Consider the following 17006-nt stretch of genomic DNA (forward strand, 5'->3'; position numbering starts at 1 on the left):
AGTTGCCCGCTCCATGAAGGTCTCCTCCAAACAGGTTTCCCCCTACTCCTCCAGAACCATTAAGGACAATATTGGCAATCTTGCCCCTGCACTTGCTAATTTCTCCAACCAATCTTTCGCCACTGGAACCATCCCTTCCTCTCTCAAGGGCTCCCTTGTGCGCCCGCTCCTGAAAAAACCTTCAGCAGGCCCCACTTGTCCAGCCAACTATCGCCCCTATCTATCACCGCCTTCCTTCGGAAACTTCTGAAGAAGCTGGCATTACCCCAACTTACCTCACACACTAAACTTGTTGACTGCCTCCATGACCATCAATCTGGATTCCGAGCATCCAGAGGCACGGAAACTGCCCTTCTGAACATCTGTGAGGAACTGCTCGCATCTCTGGATTCCAACTCTCCAGCTGTCCTCATTTTACTTGACCTCTCCTCCGCTTTTGACACGGTCAACCACTCCATCCTCATAAAAGAGCTCCATGATACCATGGGTATCTCAGAGCAGGCACTGGACTGGTTGTCCTCTTTCCTCAGTGACCGTCTGTCCCAGGTCATTCTGGGCACTTTCTCCTCCCGCACCTTTCTCCAACAGTGGTGTCACCCAGGGCTCCATCCTCTCTCCCAGGCTCTTTAACCCCCCACCTCGCTCCACTGGCATACCTCATTTCCACCTCCTCCCCTAACTTCCAGTGTTACACAGATGACACACAAATCTTCAATCTTCCCTCTGACCCTTTCCTTACTTCTTCCATCATTCCAGGCTGCATATCTGCCATCCAGTCCTATGGCCCTTCCAACCATCTCTGCCTCAATGGCAGCAAGACAGATCCTTCCTATTTTTTTTTGTTCAATTAAAATGATATAGTTTGTTACAAACTTTTCATTTATAGATATTACAATTTAAGTTACTTAGATTAGGCGCAAAACGAGAACATAGATGATAAAAACAAAAATATAACAGAGTAAATAATAGTTTCTTGATTTCAGTCTGAAAAAGCACACAAGGTATATAGTCATCAAAGGCTTCCTTTGTGATTCGTCAATGATCTATTGTGAAGTCCCAAAACGTTCTGCAAGAATTGGACTATCTTGAAAGTTAGTTTATTTTCTCGTCCATTCATTATTAATGACCATCGAATATCTTTGTCCATCTGTTGGGCTGATATGTTGAAATATTTACCAAAGATCAGCCTTTTTTGCGTTCTGGACACATCACTAGTAAGTGATGTATTGTTTCTGGGACTTTGTTGTTTTTGCAAAATCGGCAGTATCGATCTGTTTTAGGAATTTGCCGTATCATTGCCAATTTTTCTCTTGTTGGTAAATTGTTGAATCGAATCTCCATATAGATTGCACGGACCTTATAATCAGGAAATGTTTCCATGTACTTTGGGATTTCATTTAATGATCGTATGTCAGATTGCCATTGGAGATTTCTGGAGCATAGGGTTTTGGCATTACAAGTCTTGATCCAATCCTTTCTTGCCAATTTCATTTTTGCATGCTGTGGTCTGTTCGTAAGCATTTTGACTGATATTTCTTCGTCCTTTAAATGTCGAAGTAAATGTTCCTTCCAAGTCCGCAGAGCTGTGTTATTCATGGCGTTAGGATTACATTTCAGGATTTCAATAGCTGGTATTTCTTCTTTCATCAGGAGTTTTCGCAAAAGGTCTAATTGCTTCCATTTAACTATTGATGACAGCGACTGTGTCGCGATTTCATGTTGAATTCTCGCCATTGGATATGTATCAGACAGTTTTAAGATTTTTCTCCAGAACATTGCCTCTAATTTTGTCCAGTTTTTTGGTTGTGAGTGAATCATTGCATCACTACCATAAGTGAGTACCGGAATTACTTTCTGTCTATAGAAAGATATGATAGGCTTGAATGAAAATTTGCCAAACTTTCGATGAAGGACACATCCTTGTCTGGCTAGAAATTGAGTTTTCCTTTCTAGAGTACTGAACCATTGCTTTTCTATTTTTGACTGATTTATCGTAATGCCAAAGGTATTTAAAAGTTGTCACTTCCTCCAGGCAGATCTCCTCAATGGTCAGTTTCAATGGTCTTTGCTTCCTGAACGGGAATTCCACCAGAGCCATGACCTTGGTCTTTGTAGTATTAATACGCAATTCGTTGGCCTTCATGTAATCCCCTATAAGGTGTAGACTCTGTTGTAGACCTGAAATAGTTTTGTTTAATAAGATAATATCATCAGCATAAACAATGCTGGCACTGGGACAGAGTTAAGTTTCGGCGGGTTTAAAGCCAAGTTGGTCAGGTGTTCTTCGCAGTCCGCTGGGTACAGATTATACAAGATGGCTGCCAAGGGGCATCCCTGTTTTAGACCTTTTGATGTGTTTATCAAGGGGGTTGTTATGCCATCCTTTGAAAGTCTCACTGCAATTGAGGTGTTGGAGTATAACATCCTAATTGGTTCTAAGATTTCAGTCGGGCAGTTCCATGTTGATAACTTCTTCCACAACTTCGTTCTCGATATGGAGTCAAACGCCATATGTAGATCTATAAATGCGGCATAAATCAATGTTTTCTTTTCTATGGCTTCGTGCTTGATCAGGTTCATTATGAGGAGGTTTACATTTGTTCCGACATTAGGCGTAAAACCCGTTTGCCTCACAGAAAATCGCTTGGTTTTCATGGCCCACTCCTTTAGTTTTTTTAAGGAGTATCCCAGCGAAAACTTTACCTAATGGGTCTAATAATGCAATTGGTCTGAAGTTCTGCAGATTGTCTCGTGAGCCCTGTTTGTATATTGGGACAATAGTTGCTGTTCGCCACGATGGAGGAATTTGGTTTAGTTTATTTATCATCTCTAATAGTTGTGTCATAAAGACGATCCATAGCTCAGCATTTTGTTTTAAGATCGCGTTTGAAAGACCGTCAGGGTCCCGGGGCTCGAGAGGTGTTCAGTTTGTGGAAGATCTCAGACAGGTCCTCTTAGTCAGTCATAACAGATTTCCCATGTCTTACTCAGGATTTGTTTTGCACTGATCGTGGCTATAGGATGGTCATTATACATGGATGTAAAGTGGCGAATACAAGTTTGGTCACGTTTGCCATCAGTGCTTGTTGGTTACTGCCGTTGTTATTTAAAGGATTCCAAAGCGCTCTTGAATTGTGGTTCTTATATGCCTTCATGATGGCTTCTGCATCATCTTGTAGTAATGTCGCTCAATAGGATTTTCTCCAGTTCACGTAAGCTTGTTTTAATTTTTTCTTCTGTGAGCTGGTTGACATTCCTTTCACAGGTTTTAGGGTGCGTATGGCCTTGTGCATCTCTCTTTTTTTCTGTGCAAGTTCAACGTTGTAGTGATGATTATGTAACTTCAATTCATTCATCTTATTTGGTTTTAGGAAAGGAATCAGAAAGGTTTCATAGATGTGTTTGTCTGTATCTGTTGTTGTTAGTTGGATACGATTTGTGAGGTCCCATGTTTGTTCGTAGGTCATGCGCAATCTGCGATTTTTACCAGTGACTTCTATCTGTGGGCGTGGGTCTGACTTGATGACCTGAGCCAGACCGCGGCCTTTGACTATTACCTGATGATGGTCTCTTCTTGTCGTTGGATTACTTAAACTTTCCGTGATAGATTCTGTTAGTTCTGCTGATAGGTATATATAAATCTATTATAGCTGTTGCTTTGCCACTAACCCACGTTGCAAGGGTTACAATCATGTGATCTTTAGGTTGTTCTACTTGTCTTAGGTTTCGGATGAAGATTTGCATGCGTAGACAGCTCAGCGTGCTCCATTCGTTGACCGAGCTTGGTGTATAAGTGTATGTTTAAGTTACCACATATAATACATTTGGTATGCTAGTATTCTGCAATTGTTTCATCTATAATTAGAAAAACTCCATCTAGAAACAGGTTATCGTTCGGAGTCGCAGGGTTCCAGTATACATTCATAATGGACTTAAGTCAAATCACTTTTGTTCGTACCAGTGGGTTGGTTATTTAGTTGAATTTGGACTATGCTGTTTTGGTTCCATGGGTTAATATTTTTACTGCTTATGATTGACCATTGTGATGACATTTTGATTAAAGTCAAAAGACCTGCTGCTGGTCTACCATCTGTTCCTTTTATAGCAGGGTTCAAGAAAGTAATGAAGCCATCATAGCTTGGTGGTTCCATCAGCCAAGTCTCTTGTAGGCAGACTATGTTAATTGTCTCAAGATCCTGGGCTGGCTAGTTGAATAGTACATAGGGACCAGTAGAGTTTGTTTATTGTAGATGGTTAGGATACAGATGATGTGTCTTGAGTTGTGTTGAATGAAGCTTCATCATATTCACGATAGAACGGGTGATTCCCATTGCTTAGGAAGGAGTTATTTTCTGTGATGGCTGATGGTGAATCATGCTGCACTGGGGGGGGGCAAAGGGAGGCGTAATGTAGATCGTATCTTGCGTTTTTTCGTCGCTCAGTTTCAGGGAATGGGGAAGGGCCCTGGTGAATGGGGAATTACCGGTCCCGCCAACCTTGGAATGGACCAGTAATTGCTCCATTCACCAGGGAGGAGTCGGTAAGGTTTTGGAGGCAGCCATGGCGCTAATAGCGCCATGGTTACCTCCAACCTCGTAATGAGGCCCATTGTCTCCGGTTCTGCTTGTTTACAGCTAAATCCCAGGTTGAGTACAACTTTGTTTTGCAAGAGTATTTTTTCCCTCGTACGTCTATCCCATAGTTCCAGTAATGCTCCATCTAGTCGAGTGTGATCCTGGAATGTTACAAGTTTAATATCCCGAGAAGAGGTCATTTTCAAGTGAGTTATAGCCTGTAATAATAGGAGGATATTGGTTCGATTCAATATCGGCTGCTCATTTTTGCTAGGTAGGTTTTCTATTCGTAGGATATATCGAGTTTGATCAGGTATGGGATTAATAAAATCGGGAAGAGAGATATGTTCATCGGTAGGTAATTCCTCCTTTTTATCTCCTCTTTGTGATTGTCAGATGCGTGCTTTCTTTGGTTCTGACTCCTCGAGTTCTCTTTGTCGGAATCCCAGTTTGCTCTAGGTGGCGGCGAGCATCATCAGATTCTTCGTCAGAAGAGTACTCCCAGGTTGATGAAATTTCGTCTAGCAGGGAGTCATCTGAAATGTCTTCACACGTAAGGTCGTCGAAACTCTGGTGTGTGGTTGCTGTATATTCATCTACAATAATTAGACTAGAGTCATTCAATGAGGTGTTGTGATGTCTTCTCACATCCTAGTGTTGGTCTGTGTGCGTTGTGAGGTTAAGTAGTTCTTCTACGGTTTCATCAGTGACGTTTGGAATTATAGGCACCCGTCTTGAAACCTCCTTTACCATTGGTGCAGACTTTGGTTCTTTTAGTCGACCTTGTGAGTGGGAGTCAGTAACTTGGTTCATTGAGTGTCTCACCGGTTGATTTATTGTACGTAAAAAGGCTTGTGAGCCCGTTTGTTTGGTGGCTGTGTTTTTTTTGGGGGTTTTTTGCAGCTTTCCAATCTGTACATTCCTGGATTTGTTTCCTGGTGTGAATATTTGAAAGATCTCACTTCCCGGTTGTACTTAAGCATTGGACTTCAGGGGTACAATAGTAAGTTCCAATATAGAGAAGTTATCAATACCACCAGTTAGAGATTGTAAGTCTCTACTGGGTACAGGCATGGTGGATATATTTATTGTTTCTGGTGTCGTTCTAGTGCTAGCCTCTGGCTGTTTCTGTTGTTGTTGCGTCACTTGCATCAAAGTCATGATGTTAATTGTTAGTCCATTTCTCTCTTCTATGTCTCCTCGTGCAATTTCAAATCATCTCTGTTGCCATCTCAATGATTGATCTGCTTCAGAGTCCAGTCTTTTTTCAAGTGTATTTACAAAGTTCTCCATATAAACCTGTTTTGAATGGATTACAGCTAAAAGCGTCGCTTGGTCGCGGATGGTATCTTTGGCATCTTCTTGTAGCTTGAGAAAAGGTATCATGGATTGTGATACCACTACTATCAGCATATTTTGCAAGTCAATCAGTCGTTGGAATTCTTGGTTGGTTTGTTTCATCTTGAATTACATTCTCATGGTGCGGAAGTAGATTGTCATTTTTTCCCTTTTGGTTTATTGCATCCAAATTATGATTTACTTGTTGTATAGGAGGTGTATAAAAAGACTCTTCAAATATAAAAGATGATTGGGAGGATTTTCCTTTTCACATTTTAGGTTAAGTTCATGTTGGATCCTTGGGTGGTTCTTATTCATCCTTTGCAGGGTTTGCGTCTTCGCCGGCATTGACATAGATTATTGGGAGTGCTTTCCTTGATTTGTGGTCATATGTCGCAAGTTCTGAGTTATTATCGGGGTGGAGGTAGATTCGGGGTGTCTTGATAGTGAGATGTCGCCAAATATTGCCTTTCGTTTTTCCACACTGTTCATTATTGATTCGATTTCTGTAATATCAAGTGATAATCTGGCAGTTTTAAGGTTCCTTCTTGCTAACAGATCAATGTCTTGGTCTTTACTCTGTGCTATGAGGGCGTAGGTGTTAAGCCATTTTAGCTTTGCAAGTCTCGCTTGTTCTTTTTTTGATGCAGACTGCTGCAAGTTTTGCATTGGTAGGCACTGAGGAACCGTTGTGAGTAGATCTTGGTTGGAGCATTCGGATGGGTGTTGCTTGGTGTTGAAGGTAGTGGTTCCACATCAGAGGTAGATAGATTCTCTTTGTCTTCGGCTGTGTGGTCCGTCTTGGCGTATATGACCTCTGATGCTGGCAAAGCTTGTGGCTCTTGTAGTTCCATTTGGCTGTCCGAAAGTATTGTCTCAAGTGGTTCTCGAGGCGCAGGCGGACTCATATGGACTTGTCCCTTTCCAGGCTCATTGTAGTGGGATAACTGTTTTGGTGGCCATCTGGCACTTGGGCTCTTCATTTGTATTCTCTGTGTTGTCACCTTTGTTGCCGGTTGCAATTTTCAAGCGCAGACCAGATCCGCATTTCTCATCTTCAGTTGTACTCTTTGATCTCGGGAGAGTACCCGCTTCTGTCACTGGGGCGTCTGATGGTCCTTGTTCGGAGAAGTCAATGACGGATTCTGTACATTGTTGCAGCTGGTCATTAGTCTCGTTGTTCGTATGCACTTGCAGCAAGGGTGCTGCATTATGATACTCGCGATGATCAGTCCCCTCTGTCTTCGTTGTATTAGATAGTACACCTTTGTCTTTCTTGTTTAAAGTCTGTTCTATGGTTAGCTGCTTCAGCTCATTCAAGATAGGGGCAGGTGAGGACGGCCCCAACTTGCAATGTAGTCTTGTCTTTGGCCCAGCAATAGTTTTTGGAGTTTTGGCTGTCATAATGTCAAGTAGTTTCTAGATGTGGCGCGCTGACTTCTTTCCACCCAGCAGGTAAGTGGGCGTTGTGTTGGTGATTTCCACGAGCGCTAGAATACTGCCTCTGGATACAAGTTTGAACAGACTCCTATACACCGTCTCTAAATAGCTGGGATCTGAGCGCAATAGGTGGAAAGTGAGGTGCTGATCGTTGAGATCAAAGGGTAGATTCTGCGCAGTCTCTCAGACGTCAGACTTGTTTCACACTGAAGAGGGCTTATTTGGCTAGCATGAGAAATCAAAGGGCACTCGCCCCGCAGTCTCTCACACGCCAGTTATATATCGCCCTAAAGTCAGATTGTTATATACAGGCAGCTATTGAGCTAGTGGGCGAGATCAAAGGGTAGAGACCCTGCAGTTTCTTGCACGCTCGCTATATTTCACGGTGTGGGTCGTTTAGTTGCAAAGTTGCTGGTAACTGAAATAAGTCAGGCGTCCAAGGTCAAGTGCTAGTGGTTCTGTGGCTCAGGCAGTTATACTCCACCCTGGGGATCGTTTGCTGCAGGGTCCCGGTTCCTGTACTGCCGCAAAGAAAATCCAAAGGTGAGTGTGCGATATGCGTTCATATGCCTGGTATAACTTGGGCTCAGAACTCTTACTTTCCAGTATTATCCAAGTGATCGTAATTCAAGCAGAAAAGTTGGTTTTGCATACGATAGTCAAGAAAGGGGAACAAAGGTCGCGGAAAGGAAGACAAACGCTCACCTTCAGTTCTGCCTTGGTTCAGTCGCAGACAATCTTCATCAATCCCGTTCGTTGCAATGCCTCAGTCTTTCGGTAGTGTGTGTTGTGTCGAAGTTCTTCTACTGCGCACTCCAATGCTTGGTCGGGGGTATTACAGGGAGCCGTAGAAGGTCGCGAGGAGCCGCAGGAGGCCCGCAGAGCCCAAAGACCCAAAGACTCTGCATCCGACTCTGCGGCCCGCTCCGAGGAAAGAGTAGCTTTTAAACTGCTGCAGGCTGGGTTGGGTGAATGATGATGGTAACAGAAAGAGGACTGAGGGTTGAGTCACAAATGGAGACAGTGTCAGTAAAACGAAATGAAGCAAATGCAGACCCAAAGACTCTGCGTCTGACGCCGCCGCCCGCTCTGCGGAAAGAGTAGCTTTTAAGCTGCTGCAGGCTGGGTTGGCTGAATGATGATGGTAACAGAAAGAGGACTGAGGGTTCAGTCACAAACGGAGGCAGTCTCAGCAAAACGAAATTAAGCAAATGCAGACCCAAAGACTCTGCGTCCAACTCCTTCCTATTGTGACACCTGCTTCCTCCTCCTTCCCTTCACTCTAGCCTTCCTCTATGGGCTCTCCCCCATCTCCTTCACCCAAAGGCCGAATCCTAGGAGTCATCTTTGACTCCTCCCTTTCCTTCCTCCCTCACATTCAGGACCTCGCCAACAAGGCCCACTTTCAACTCTACCTTCTCATAGAAATTCTCTCTTTTCTCACTTTTCCACAGATGCTCAATGTCTCCAGAGCTCTGGTTTGCTCTAGGCTTGACTACTGCAATAGCCTTTTCCTGAATATACCCTCTCTACGACCCCTCCAGCTAATCCAGAAAAGGGCAGCAAGACTTATCCTTGGCCTCAAGCCCGGGACTGAATCTCTCTAGCTCCCGGTTGCTGCCAGGATCAAATTCAAATCCCTCTGCATCATCCATAAGGCTGTCTGGGGCTGGGGACCACACTACATACAACTTGCTCTAACCAAATACTCTCCCCTCTAGATCTGTACGTTCCTCCGGCACCAACTCTGTGTGTCAAGCTTCGCTAAACAGAGGGCTGGTGGCTGATTTTTTTTACCTCAGGTAGCTCTCTACTATGGAACCACCACCCCCTTCCTCAGCGTCTTCAGCCGGATCTCCTGACATTACAGAAGCTCATCAAGACTTTCCTTTTCACCTCCTCCTTTCCTTCCTCCCTCCCCTGCTAATCCCACAGTTGCTGAGATTGGTGACCAGGACCCTTATGTGTTCTTCAGGGCCCTGGCCTCCCACACCCAATCATCTTTCAGCCTGTCGCTCCTTGCACTGGCCCAGGCACCCACTGGCCTATGCCATCGTAGGCCTGCACCATTTACTGGCAGCTGACTACGCCTTAGCACTTCCTCCACTTGGCACTTACATCAGCTGCTCACTCACGGGCACTCCTAGCACTTACCCCTCACTCCCTCTCCCCTCTGTCTGCACTGGCACGTTCTGAATGCTCACAAGGCCTAGTAGGTGCGTCTTTATCCTTCTGTGTTTTAATTGTTTTTCATTATTTCAGTGTTCACTTTTAATTGTTTTTCAATCCCATGCTTCCTCCCTGTTGACCTGTGGGCGCTTTGAAACACAATTTACTTGTTGTATAAGCGCCTTACAAATGCACAATAAATAAAATAAATAAATCTAGGCCACTGGCTTTCTTCAGGCAAGTTGCTAGGGCAGATCTTCGATCAATCTCTTCTGGAACATTCAGTGTTCCCGAAACGTTCATGCCCAAAAGGTAAAACTTTGTATTCCTCCTCATCTTCCTAAAAAATGTATCCAAAATATTTGAACAAATCTTTCTTCAGCTGAGGTTTGACACTTGAAGTTGTATCTGAGGTAGACATCGCAGTGCCCTTTGCCTTAGAGTCCTTCGACAAGGATGGCAAAGGAGCCTTTGGCTTAAATGTTGTCTCAGTGGTCGCCACAATTGACAACTTGAGACGACATCCCTGGGGCCTTCTGACTCTAGCCTTTGGGAGTGGGGGTCGAAGTCTGGTGTCTTGGAAGACATGATGCGATTACTAGCCTTCTTCGGTTCTTTTAAAGGACCAAGAGGGGCCCTTTGAGAATACATCCATCAATTTTTGATGGAACTTTTCCCATTCGGCCGCTGAGGTGACTTTTTGGGAAAATATACCCAACGCTTGTCGGGCGAGAGTCGAAGATGAGGAACAATGGTGCTGTTTCTTCAACTTTTTCTATGACAACGAAGAAGAGGGACGGGGGTCGCTCCTGGATCTCAGTCACTTAGCATGTTTAGAGCGTTTCTTGGGCCTTACTGGAGACTGGTCTCTAGTAGAACCTATACCTCCGGAAGATTTTCTCTTCGAAGGAGAAGATTGAGACTTTGAAACCGACCGGCCTAGGGTGAGTTTCGACCTTCTCTCTTTTAAGGCCTTACTGGTCATCGATTGGCAGGAGCCGCACTCGATGACCTTGTGTTCTTTGCAGATAACTGATCGACATCTTCGAGTCACAGTTCGCACATCTATTAAAGTGCGTTTTCAGCACAGATATCTTTAACCCCTTAACTGCTGAGGTTTATGCAAGTCTATGCAAAAAAGGACGAGCAAACTCAGCCTCAGGACTTAAGGGGTTAAGTTTGAAAGGAATTGTGATGTTAGAATCACTGAGGTGAATTGGACTGTTCTGAGAGCGTGCTGTACATGTGGAAAAACTGAACTGAGGCACCAGGCAAAGTGCATTCTATTTATACGGTCATCAACGTCACATCCAGATGTGGGAATAGTAACCGTTGAGGGACATCGACTCTATGCCGCACAGCACCCTCTGCTGCCAAAAAGAAATCTGAGACAGCAAAGTAGGATAGGGCTGCAACAACCCAATACTAAATCTGTAAAACACAAAAGAAATTTACAAAGAAAGTTTTTAAAAAACAAAAAAAAGAAGAAATCACACTGTATTGTCAGAATTGTTTTAAAGAATGAAAATGTGTTCCCTTCCCTCGGTTTAGGGGATAGTAGAATTTTAATTTGGTTTCAAAATGCCACAAGGCATACCACCAGGATGAACATGTGGAACATTAAAAACTTCAACAAATTCAGAGACATAGCTGCAAACACACCAAAGATTTATTTTAATTCACCTTAGCTTTTCACAGCAGTGTGCTTGCATTAGAGGAAGGATGATAAAAAATAATATCTTCTTTTATTGTGCATAATGATCATTATCCGGACAGCTTTTTAATACCAGTAGTGTATTTCTACAATGACCCGTTCATACAAATCCTTAAAATTACATTATTGTGTCGAGTGCTTTATTTTATTTTAGAAATCAAATCACTGAAAACAAAAAAAAGATTTGCAGATGAAAGGAGAAAGGATATGATGATATACACGAATACGCAGAGTGTCTTCCGCATTTACGTGGTGACACGTGACTGCATAAATACACTACAAGTGAATTCCCTTCTGGCAGCCGCAGACGTCACATGCAGCAGCGTTTCGCTTTGGTCTGTGCTGCCAGGGCAGGCTATGTTAGCATGCCTTGTGTAGCTGTCTGTTACAGTAAAATGGCTGTAGCAAACATGGGTGAGTCACTGAAATGTGCATTGAAATGTAAGTGATGATCCCTAGAAAATACATAATACATTACGATGAGGTGCAGAGCCGGTCTACTGTTGAGTAATGGAGAATAAGTACATGGGTGACCATTACTTTAATAATTGATGCCTTTGTGGATTCTGAAGCCAAATCAGAAGACAAAAACTAACCTTGATGATATGACATGAGTGTAGTAGATAAATACATTACCTATAGATCACACAAACAAATCTCAAAAAGGCAAATGATGATTGAACATCCGAGAGAGGACAAACATTTGCGAACAATAACTTTTAAAGGGGCAACACCTTCAGATGATGGCCTTCTCAGTGTTTCCCTGATACTATAGATTTAATTGGACATTTTCCAATGAGAATTTCGATACAAACAGGTTCTGTTATGGGCAACAAAATAAATACAAACATTGAAATCAGGGTAGGAGCTGCAATACAAATTCTAGGCGCAATTGGACCAAAAGGTGTCTGACCCCACACCCAAAAGGGCAGCAGATGAGGACAGGTTAGCCATACAAACTTAGACTGTCTGAGAGGGTGGGTTTCCTTCGTGCATATTGGATGGTCCCCAGTAGAATAAGTGGCTTATACTGCAGCTTGACGTTAGTTACCCCACAAAACAAAGGGGTACAAATGTTTGTACACAAGTGGGCTTTCACCATCACAGCCATAAAACCAGTGTTAAACTTAACCTTTGCCTCAACTTACCGCCAGCAGCAGCTGTGCCTGGATGTATTCGTCAATGTCATGAAGACCGGTCACTGAAAAAGACAGAAGAGCAGGTCAGCAGTGCAGTGGGCACAAATCTGCCAAACAATCAGAGAGCAGCTTTTCTGGGATACAGCAAAAGAAGGAAAGGAAAGCCTGAGGTTCATGAAAAATTATCTAGGGGGGGGAATTTCAGTTCTTTTAATCTTTGCTAACCATCCTTCACAACTTGTTAGAACCTGTCCTAATTAGCAGACTAGAAACAAAGAATCTTTATCGCTACACACTCTGTACTCTTTGCTATCAATATCAATAATGTTAAATACAGATTCTTTTTTTCTACAGCTATTTCCACTGCAGCGTTTGTGGTTTGTTAACCCTGTAAACAACAAGTGGTAATGTTAATACATTTTACCGTTCTCTATTATGCTAGGATTGGAACATGTGGCCTACAGAATTAATACTGATCCGCAGCAAGCACAAACTAATTAAGTTACCTAACCAACACCTAGTTCCACTAGTTTTACACCAGGAAGTAAGGATGGGTGCAATCCTTAAATGTATGTTAATCATCAGGAATGTCATTTTTAATTTCTTTTTTTTAATCTTTTTCTTCTTCCTTCCCATGAAGCTAGAACAGATTGAACGAGATGGGATCTGGATGAAAGTGGCATAATATGCACAACTGTGCCACACTGCTGATCTGAAAGAAGCATAAAGTATCCCAAGAAAAGATGTGGGAGGTTGCAATAGTGGCTTAGAAACTTTCTTCCTAGGGTGGAGAACAGGTGTGTGCTTATCCGAGCCGATAGACTCCAGTCAATGCAAAGGAGGTGGAGTAGCTATTATTTACAAAACTATGCTAGAACTAAGAATAATGAATAATAATCACCTTCCATCAGCAGAACTACTGACTGTCAATTCGCCCCCTTTGCCACAGCCACCATTACTATGCATCTGATCTACCGACCTCCAGGAGGAGCCCCGTTCATAACAAAGCTCATCAACGCCTCATTTGCTACAGGTTCTGTACCTACGAGCCTAAAAGATGCCTGGGTACTCCCACTATTGAAAAAGCCCACGCTAGACCCAAACAAGCCATCTAACTACCGGCCGATCACCACAGTACTCTTTCTATTGAAAATACTGGATCAAGCCGCCCTTCTACAAATACAGCATTACCATGAAATTAACAATCTGTTAGGCCCAAAACAATCTGGATTCAGACCCGGACATGGGACTGAGACTGCCCTTGTCGATCTCAAAAACCAAATTCAGGCACTAAAAGATAAAGGTAAATCGGCCTTGCTATTACTACTCGACTTTCGATCTAGTCAACCACGACATACTGTGCAAGCACTTGTCAACCGCTGCACACTTTTCCGACCAAGCCAACACATGGATTAGATAATTCCTTAACAATAGATCCATGCGCGTCTTTGCCCCTTCAGCCTCAGCCGCACCATCACCAGTAACCTGTGGAGTCCCTCAGGGATCATGTGTATCACCCACACTCTATAACGTTTTTACCAAGCCTCTATTCGATATCTTGGACCATCTGGGTGTCTCATATACAAACTATGCTGATGACACCCAGATCCTTATCCCCATCACTGGGGACTACACAGCAGACAGCAATACCCTGAACAATATCTATAGCATAATACAAACCTGGATGGCTAACCACGGATTGTGTCTAAACGACGACAAAACGGAACTCCTACTACTCGGTTCCCCCAACAAATTAAGTAAACTTGACACTGCCTTCAACACTTTATCGATGGTAACACCATTAATGTACCACACAGTGTGAAAACACTGGGTATTCATATTGACGCTGCATTATCCTTCAAGAAACAAACCAAAGCCTCAGCTACAGCTTATACCTGCAAGCTGATCACATCCTGTCGCCCTTACCTATCCACAAACAATTGCCTATCTGTCGCAAGAGCATTAGTGCTATCCAAATTAGACTATTGCAACGCGCTTTACGTAGGCACTTCTAAACAAAACCTAAACAAAATGCAAGTAATGCAGAATAATGCCGTCAGATCAGCCTGCAATATCCCAAGGAATCAACATATTTCCACCATTAGACAAAACCTTAAATGGCCAAACATCAACCAAAGAATCGACCTCAAAGCCCTATCACTAACGCATAAATCCCTACACAATCAAGCGCCCTCCTACCTTTGTGACACCTTTACTAGGCACACTTTAGCCAGACCTATCAGAACAGCCCAAACCCACTGCTTAAACACTCCTAGAGTCAATCTACAAAGTGCGGGCGGAGTCATCTTCCTTGTCCTTGGTGCAAAAAAATGGAACGCACTCCCCCTTAACATCAAAGCTGAGCCCTCCTTCATGATCTTTAGGAACTAAGTCAAGTCAGGCTTCTGGAACCAAATTCACACCTAGCCTTCGTCGTCGTGGCGCCGGTTTAACACCGTATATATGCAAATGTTCTACATTTTAACTGCCGCCAGTCTGGCCAGACAATACTGTAAACTGTAAATTGTAAATATCATTATGTACAATGTCAATGTACGTATAACATGTATGCAAGATATGCGCTCAGCTGCCCCAGGGCCCCGATGCGCAATACAAATAAATAAAATACAAATACAAACTCCAAGAAGGGTTTGTTCTAAACAACAACATTTACACTGTAGTGACAATCGGACTGGGAGTTCAATGCCCCTATGCAAAATCCAGGAATAGGATTTTCTAAGGTGGGAGGTGTCACCTCCGGAAGATTAAGAACTCGAGAATTGTAATGTTCATTACAAAAGAACTTATTTTAGAACACAAATTGCCAGGATTTTGGGATTAAAAGAATAAATCAAAGAAAGCAACGAAAAGCAATTCCAGATTTCACAAGGACCATAGTTAGTCAGTCCGCCCACACTCATTCCCTTGGACTCCCTTCCATGGCAGTCAAATGAAAGTCACTCACAGTCTCTGGGGCGTCAAGTGTCCTCTATTTGGCTAAAAGGTGGTCTTGTCATTGTCCACCATTGATGTAGGCTCCCTAGGTGGTTCCTTCCACTTTTGGGCTAAGAGGTCCAGGATTGTTTATCATTGAATCACCCCTGGATAATGTGGTGCCAGATCTCACTGGGCACATGAAACGTCTGTTGCAGGCCCCAGCGTACCAGAATTCGACTGGCACAATCGCTGCAATCATTGAATTGCAAGTTGCTGCTTCCGCAGGAGGCACCTGAACTCTCCCACTGCCTTAGGCGTGTCCCCTCTAGCCTCTCATTTCCACTCTTAGGCCTTTACTTACGGAGAGTCCCAAAGTGAGTATAATGTTCCATATAATTAAAAAGGGAAAAAGACAGTAGGCGTGTATCGTGAAAATGCAAGGTCTCAGTTCCAACTCACAGCTGCATATTGAGCGACAAACAACCCTAGAGAGGACCAGAGAAGAGAAAAGCCCAAATGAAGAGAGCTGCAGATTGGTGACGAAGATGATGCAGCAAAGCAAGAAGACCACCAATGTTATCCAAATGGGGCTCTATTCTCAGTAGTTTTTACACCTTATTGCGATAGATCATCAAAAAGCCACCTACCTAGGGCCCAGAAGTAAGTACTCACAACAATGGCAAGCAGGACAACCTGAAAGATGCAAAACAACCCAGTAAGTACAGAGCTTCTTTTTTTAGGTGTGGATTAGAGGATCTGGCACCCAGGGACCTGAATCCTGCACGAACTACGACATCCACGACGGAAAGGAAAAGAACAACAAACAGCCTTCCTACGATGGAACCTGTTCAGATGGATTTTCAAAATCAGCCCTGTGGCCTACCAAATTATAATGAACAAGGACAAAAACGAATGTTTTACCAAACTATCTGGCTAGTGTGACTGAAAATCCTGGTTTGGGAATACCCTCCAGGGTATTGTGGCATGAACTATTTTGCGGCATAAAATAATGCAGGTTTTGCAGCACAAAATTGCATTTACTGTTGCATTTTTGTGGGGCCTCTTAATCAGGCAAGAATGACAAAATAATTGCAATTTTGTGCTGCAAAACGTGCATGTTTTGTGCTGAAAAATATTTCATCTTGCAAAATCCTGGACGGTCCGCTTAAGAAGGTGTGAGTGGTGAAGGTTTCAGTTAAACACACACAGAGAGCACTCTTAATAATACCAGAGAGGCCGAATGTATACAAGTTATTTATTTAGGTTTTAGACAGGTATTACCAGTTAAAAACTACAGGCAAGTAACATTCTAAAACATTCACTACTAATATGTATACATTCACCTTGGTGTGCTATGCTAAGAGAAATAAACTTCACAACAGGTATGTTTACTCACTCCTGATGCAGGCGATGAGCAGCAATGGCCACTTGAAAATAAATATCAGAAGACTAACCTTGTAGCGAGAACCAAGAAGCTGGCCCTGCAAGGCCCCTCTTCATGGTGGAGAGATGCAACTTCGGGGAAAATCGTCTTGTTCCATAAACTGGGGATCTGCAGAGTCCCATGGTTTAACTCAGGAAGGTGAAAGTTGCAGCAAAGAAGCCCAGGAGGATCTCTGGATATCCCACATGATGGTTCCAGACTGTTCTCAAGCAGGGGTCAGGACTGGTTTCTCCCAGCAGTCCAGGGATCAG

At 43.3% G+C, this 17006-nt stretch overlaps 1 protein-coding gene across 2 annotated transcripts in view; it reads right to left on the reverse strand.

Annotated features, from left to right (window-relative positions):
- FTSJ1 (FtsJ RNA 2'-O-methyltransferase 1) overlaps positions 1–17006 on the reverse strand; it is a 328389-nt gene that overhangs the window by 197905 nt on the left and 113478 nt on the right. For both annotated transcript variants that reach the window (XM_069647552.1, XM_069647553.1), the window contains exon 6: positions 12384–12436. In XM_069647552.1, coding sequence (XP_069503653.1) covers positions 12384–12436 — 53 coding nt within the window. The remainder of the gene's footprint in view (positions 1–12383; positions 12437–17006) is intronic.

The sequence above is a fragment of the Ambystoma mexicanum genome, chromosome 2q, assembly GCF_040938575.1.
Source record: "Ambystoma mexicanum isolate Mex_15411 chromosome 2q, UKY_AmexF1_1, whole genome shotgun sequence".
Taxonomy (NCBI): domain Eukaryota; kingdom Metazoa; phylum Chordata; class Amphibia; order Caudata; family Ambystomatidae; genus Ambystoma; species Ambystoma mexicanum.